The sequence below is a fragment of the Varanus komodoensis genome, unplaced genomic scaffold (assembly GCF_004798865.1).
Source record: "Varanus komodoensis strain SLA01 unplaced genomic scaffold, ASM479886v1 scaffold16, whole genome shotgun sequence".
Lineage (NCBI taxonomy): Eukaryota > Metazoa > Chordata > Lepidosauria > Squamata > Varanidae > Varanus > Varanus komodoensis.
Window position 1 is genome coordinate 10,760,047 of NW_025335468.1, and position 7,339 is coordinate 10,767,385.

General features: G+C 35.9%; 1 protein-coding gene across 4 annotated transcripts in view; it reads left to right on the forward strand.

The window, feature by feature from the left end:
• HPS5 (HPS5 biogenesis of lysosomal organelles complex 2 subunit 2) overlaps positions 1–6,824 on the forward strand; it is a 34,070-nt gene extending 27,246 nt beyond the window's left edge. For 3 of the 4 annotated variants that reach the window (XM_044426056.1, XM_044426057.1, XM_044426055.1), the window contains exons 20-23: positions 554–667; positions 1,968–2,074; positions 3,877–4,162; positions 4,634–6,824. In XM_044426056.1, coding sequence (XP_044281991.1) covers positions 554–667; positions 1,968–2,074; positions 3,877–4,162; positions 4,634–4,694 — 568 coding nt within the window. In that variant the 3' untranslated portion in view covers positions 4,695–6,824. Of the gene's footprint in view, positions 1–553; positions 668–1,967; positions 2,075–3,876; positions 4,163–4,633 lie in introns of those variants that run through there. The other variant, XM_044426059.1, reaches the window with a different exon arrangement.
• Positions 6,825–7,339: the final 515 nt, after the last annotated feature.

A 7,339-nucleotide genomic window follows, 5' to 3' on the forward strand; every position in this document is an offset into this window, starting at 1 on the left:
AGAATATGGATCCAATGCAGTAACCATGGTTCCCAGCCAAACAAAATAGGAAGTTATGTTTATCTCTGACTTTGTGGATTATTTCCTTGTCTGTCTGAAAGAAGCAAAGGGCTATTTGTGTGCACTTAAGTTCATTCATATTCTAGCTCATTAAACCAGATTTGCTTGGCTGAGTGTTGCTATTTATGAGGTTCCCCAGGAGCACTTTTGCTAATCTTGATAGAGCTGATGTAGAAGTCATAACAGGTAATTAATTTGGATACTTTGCAATGAGTGAGTGGATATAGTTCTCTGATTGTCTTTAAGAACCCTTCAAGCAATAGTTTTATTTTGGACACTTCCAAACTGATTCTTTTTTCTTTCTTCTTAATCATTCTGGTTTTGTCCTTTCATGGTATTTTGGTCCAATAATTTAGGACATTACTGAGGAAAGATCCTTTTCATATTGTTAGTGGGGGGATAAGAATTGAAACACGGTGGCATTTTAGTAGTTCTTTATACAAGGGTCTCAAGAGAAAGTTTTGTTTCTTGACTTTTGTCTTTAATATTTCAGGCCACGTTCACATTTGTTTACCTGGGGATATAATCAACTGATTTTACTGTTGCTTAAGCTCCCAGCTGACACTGTAACAAAAGAGAAGATGTCTGATATCTGCAAAAGCTATGGGTAATGTAGAAGTTCTTAGTAAAATAACTGTTGTTCTTGAAACTTTGTTATAACAGCACATGTTTTTCCTTTGTGTTTTGTTCCATACTGCAATAGTCTGCTCTGCTCACACAACTCATCTTCAGTTGTCCAGGATGTGTGTTATGCATGTGCCCAACCATGCTCTCCCTGCATGTTCCAATAGCCAGTGAATTGCTAGTTGGAGTACCTGCTTGCCTCTGAGCTTTCAGGTTGCCTGCCTGCCTGGTGCCTGTCTGTCCCTCCTGCCGCCGCCTGTTACAGCAATGAGAAGCAATAATGAAGCAACAATTATGTTGCAGTTAAAGCTTTATCTGTCTCCTCTTTCTCTCCCTCCTTCCCTCCCTCCCTCCCTCATATTCCCTGGAAACCCTTCAACCCTTTCAAAAGGCAGTGTCTTTATTACCAGTATATATAAATTAGCCATTGCTGGAGTAGCAATCATAGCCCAGGTGTGGATAGCATTTTAACAAGAAGGCTATGAGTTCTGATCTCTGCAGAATAGGAGAACAAAGAAGTGATCTTCTTTCCTTTTCTTCCTTTGTGTAAAACATTAAACTAAATTCCACATGGAGGCTGACAAGCTGTAAGAAATGAACAAAGTTTACGTATTAGGAGCACAGTGCTGAAAATGTTAGGTATACGTAAATTCTATATCCTGTAAATGTTGGATTTAGGTGCATAGCTATGAAGTTGTGTTCCTTTGATTTCAGTTAGGCCAGCATTATCTTGCTTCTGCCCTATTTTCTAAATTTATAATGAATTTTTAAAAGACTGAATGTAGAGAAATATTTCAAAGGACAATAATCATGAAAGTTTATTATACACTCACAGCCCACCAAAATGTAAGGAGCATCTTGTAAGGCGCAAATAAATATGAAGAGTACATTTACTAGTGGATCTTACTGCATCAGCTTTTTGTATTGTATGTTAAGGGAAGAATCACTCCTTAATTCAGTAGAAGTGGGGTTGTTTCGGGGTGGGGAGGTCCCTTGAACATAAACATGAAAAAAGAACAGGAAATTCTTGGAATACCTTAGTGTTGGGTTGCTTGTTGTTTCAGAATCAAACAATAGCTTGAACCCCTTTCTCCAAATTTGGCAACATATGCTTAGCCTGTGACCTAAACTCTGAATCTCTGCTCAAATGGGGAAGGCAGATGAAGTTATTTGTCTTGTCATGGAAGTTTGTAGTAAATTATAATGCCAATCAGGTTATAATTACTTACAGTAAGTTTAAGTATTTATTTTGATGTATGGAACTCTATGTAATATTGTTATAGCTACTGGCCTGGATATCTTTCTCTCTGTTTGGAGCTGGACAGAAGAACTGAAACACTTACTAATATTATTCATTTGGATGATATGAACTTGTTGGATAGAGAACGTGGTTAGTATAACTTACTTTGATTCTGGAATGAAATACCACATAATCTAACTGGCCTTTACATTTATTCTTTAATATTTTATTGATGTCAATACAATATGGTTCAATGCAACAGAAATGTACTACAAATACAAAAATAAGCTGGATAGCATTTTAATGTCCAATAGATCACCCAATGTATTTCAGATAGAGAGAAAATAATAAACATTTGAGTATTTGTCATCCACTTCCTCCTAAATGTATGTAAGGAATTAATATAAAAATAGGCTGCCTCTACTAGGATTTTGCAATCCCCCATTGATTGATTGTGAATTTTGAAAAACCTGATACTCACCTGCATGAACAGAGCAGCCCTAAAGTAGTGGGTAGGTCCTATGTTGGAAGAATCACCATGTCCTAAGTGTTGCTATCTCGCACCAGCTAGGGCAGAAGGGAAGGTGGTGACAGTTTTTAATTCCTTTCCACTGGAAGCAATTTACTAAATAAGCTTTCAGGATCACATATTTTCCAGCTATGTTTGGGGTGTGTGTTAAAATGATAGGACATGTGGCCCTGTGAATTTTTGGTCACCCTGAAACTGGTCTAGCTTTGCACATTCCAGTTTGCTGTCAGGGCAACTATAGTAGCAGAAAGGTTTGCCACAATCCACAGGTGACCTCCATGTATAGACTCCCTGTCTGTAGGTGGGTCAGTGACTACGGCATCCATTGGGCCCTCAGCAGATCTCCTGATAGGCATAGAATTGCTTTGTAAATCAGGGGGGTGTTTTTTTGTTTTCTTACAGATTTATGTTCTGTACTATATCTTAGAGATAATATTTTTATGAGCCATTTTATATGCAATTCTAAAATCCAGCAGATGTGACTAATTAAAGCAACCATAGTAGGTTGAACATAAAATAAGGAAGGGGTCTCTATTTTGAGTGCTGGAAGATAATAAAAAGAGAGACAAGGAATGAACATAAGCAAAATGTGAACAAATTATGGAACTCTTAAATATGAGAATTGAATATGGTCCTGTTTATCATGTACACTTGCTTTTGTTAACTAGAAATGTTCCTTATTTTTTTTTAATAAATCAAGTAACTGTCAAATTTCCCTTGACCTGTGGGCTGTTCTATATGTGTTAACTGTGGGTTAAGATATTTGTGCTAAGGGATGCAGCTGGCGCAGTGGTTTAAACTGCTGTGCTGCTATGCTCGTTGATCAAAAGGTCCCCTGTTTGAATCTGCACAATGGGTTTATTTATTCATTTCATAAATAAAAGTAAGAATTTCACCAAATATAGAATGAGCAATATAACTCTTATTTGTGGAAAACTAAGCTTGTATATTAAACAAACTACAGTATCTTAGCTGTGTGTACATTTTCAATAGCATTCTGTTACCCTACACATCTTGTGATACATCAAGTGGAAGACAGGCCTTTAGCCTTGCTTTGTGATCTGCCAGGTGCTGGACAACCCTCCTATTTTTGTAGTCTCTGGTAGGCAGCAAAACTGAGTGACTTTTGGTTGGTTGCTGTACATGGCTTCTGGACTGTGTTTATGATGGTGGTTACAAGCTGAACAGGCCTGCTATAGTGCAACATACAACTGCCACTAAAATGGATAGGACTGGGTAAGTCAGAATTTTAAAAAGAGAGAAAAAATGTTAAGCAGATTAATCAGAAACATTCTATCCATGAAAATAATCATGTAATCTATGTGTGGTTACGAAGTTATTTTAACAAATGCACAAACATAAAATGATACCAGCTAATTGATACTTTCCATAAATACTTTTCTCATAATTTTTTTGTCTTTAGGGGCAATTCCAGAGACAATGGAAGAATGGAAGTTTCTTCTTTGCTTTGTGAAAAGTCATCATGATAGTGCTTTTCATCCTGCTATGCAAAATGGCGGTGCTGTTACCAACGGTGTTCCAGATTGGTCAACTTGTATTACTGTTGAAAATGTGGGTCTCTTGTTGGCAAGAGTAATCGGGCCAGATTGTGCTTTGCAGCTGTTGCAGGAATGTGGCCTGATGGCTGAATTATCCCAAAGATTTGTCAAGGTCTGTGAGATACTAAGAATTGCTGACAAAAGGCAAAGGTAGGTCTTGTGGGAATGGAATCTCATTGGATGTGTCCAGACATTTTATTAAGCCATGATTTAGTGTTACCATGTATAGCCATGAGCCTTAGGCAGCCTTGCATGCTCCCTCTTTCCTTCTTGTCTTATGATTGGAAACTTCTAAGCAATTGCAGTTAATTGATCCTGTCAAATTATGATTTGCAAAACTGTGTTGAAACCAGGATTTAAGCCATATCTCTGGAAGGAAGATAATTGGATTTCATGAGGCTTACTAGCATGTACTTTTAAAGGCAGGTATTGCTTCTAATTCAGCAGCATTAAAAGGACAGGAAAGTACAAGTCCTGTGAAACAACTCATGAGCTGCACTAATTTGTAGTGTAGAAAAAGTGTGTCACATTTTTATGGGTCAATCAATTTGATGAAACACCTTGCTGTTTAAGATTAACCTTTATTTCTTTATATTTTTTTTCTCTTCACTTTTGTTTCAGAGCCCTGATTCAGTCCATGTTGGAAAGATGTGACCGATTTTTGTGGTCTCAGCAAGCATAGCAAACAATTCTGGAATGTAATGAATGTTATAAGAAACATATTCTTCCTGTCTAGGCAAAGGTGAATTTGGTCAGATTCACATAAAATCCTAATGAACCTACATTTTCTATTGGCTTTTCATCAGTCAGTATTTGAGAGTATATTCCTAATTGCTTATTAAATCTGACAACGCAGCAGGAATATGTGTATTTGTTAAGTGCGCTGAGCGATCAAACTTAATTTTGAGATAAAAATGGTGTTCCCTGTATATAGAAAGAAATTGTTCACATTCAGAATGTAAATTGTAAATTCTAGTGATACCAGAAACATAAACTGACTTGCATAACATCTCAAGCAGATTGCCACTTGGTTTGCAAGAAGCTGCACTTAAATGAATGTATGTAATTGCATGGTTCTTTACTTCTATGATGGAAAAGTCAACATGAACCTTTCAAGTTAAATAGAAGAATCCAGTAATTGATTGATTTTGTGTTGTTGATTTTGTGCAGTGTTAAATTAAGCATGAAAATATATTAAATATATGGTCTTCCAAATATATAGCACTACAAAATTCCACTACTTTATTAAAAAATTGAAGCAGTAATCAATGAAGTTGAGATGATAGTGGTTAAATATGAATGAAAATAGGCAGTGACAGAATGTGTATATGTTATAAGCTATTTAACATTGCAACCTTTAAAGGATTACATATTATGACAAACATCTTCCCCTGCACCACCAATTATTTATAAAATATGCTAAAAAGTATCTAAACATTTATGGAAAAATCTTTTGTACTTTTTCTTGTTTGTGTCCTTGCAAAATGAAGACCTTCATGTATAGTTCAAGGGGGCTTAAAGGATTGCATTGTAAAACTGGGATAGTGATCCTTTGAGTTGAGAAAGGTTGAGTTCTTTTTACAGTTGCATTATTGTATTGTTTCAGAAACAAGGTATTTAAAAATCCCTTAAATACTTGTCTTTATGTTGGCTATCTGACTACAAAATATTTATGATTGGTTTTCCATGTGCAAATTAAGGCTATTCAGTTTATGATGCTTTGTTTTTTATGCTTGCTAATTGCTTGGATCCAAAATAATTGAAGGCTATTTCTGTTTACACAAATTGACTTTTCTTCTTCCACGGCTGGAAAAGGCCATTAATGGGGCAATGGGGAGAGGACAATCCATATTGGTTTTTCAGGGAATGGAAGGAGGTGCCAATGGGAGGCTGTGTTAAAATTGGTAAATCTCTCTACATTGTACTGCATGGTATACATTGAGATGGTTTGTATCCAGATCAGTTATACTTTAGAGGTATGGCATGTAGAGCTATGTAGTTCTGCGCATTACTAATAGTTATTGAAATTGGGTAATTAGGGATAGGGAAAGGTTATAGATGTCTATTATTATTGCATTCCAAGTGAGTCTTCTGCTGAAATCCAAAACTGCACAATTACATATCTTCAGGCTTTAATATTCAGCATGTAAGGGCATGCATCTTATACTACCACTAATGCAGTATTGTCCGTAGCTGTTCTAAATCACTAAGCATAAAATAAAGTACCTTATTTTGAGGTCTTGTTTGTCTATGCCACAACCTCAAGTGTTCTATTTGCCACATGCAGGAGTTTGATGCCAGGATCATCTCTTTTCTTAGACTGTTGCTGTTCCCTTGAGTTTTGGGGCTGACTTCATTGCTATTATGAAGGCTGTTTCCAGAAAGGGTGGTTCAGAAACCTGCCGTGTGTGTAAATCTCAGCATACTTAGTTTTGAATCTGGGTTCTACTGTGCAACTGAGTGTCTACTACCACACATTTCATTTGGAATAAATAGGGTTCATTTTAAGATAATTACCAGTGACAGAGTTCATGAAATAGTATTTTTCAAACAAGAACCTGTGCAGCAGCACATGGTATGCAACTGCTAAATGCTAATGAAAACTTATATTTTGTACTTTGTTATATCATATTTGTATTTTTACAATAAATATTTGACTTCTAATCATACACTATTTTATGGATACTGTTAGTAGCATTGCTTGTAACCAATCAGCCTCAGTTTTAGTTAATGTGGAACTTAATAAAATTAATATAATCATTACTTGTTTGTGCCTTTAAAAACATTGGGAATAAAGAATGTTGGCCAAATATTTCATTATCATTGTTATTTCAATTGTATGTGTCTGTTCCCATTGCAAAAAAGCCATCTCAAAGCAACTTACACAAACACTAAAGAAATCCATAATTAAATATAAAAGCACAGATGGAATCAATATAAACACAATCAGCACAATAATATGGATAAAACAAATAACACAAAACATAATTTAAACAATGAAATACGAGAAGTGTTCAAATACACAATTTTTCTTCCACTTAAAAGTGGAAGAGTGTGAACACCAATTATTTTGCCATAATGAATGCCAAAATACCTGGAAAAAATAGATAGTCTGCATCTATGGCCAAAAAGGTAACAGTTGGGTTCAGGAAACACAATATCCTACATTTAAATGTTGGGTGTGGGTGGTTGTTGAACTGTAGGTGGTTGAAACATAGGTTATCTTGTTGGAACCCAGTCATGATAACAGATCATGATTCCTTGTTTGTTTGTTTATATTTCTATCCCACCCATCAGCCCAAAGGCTTCCTGGCCAGTTTGCAAAAT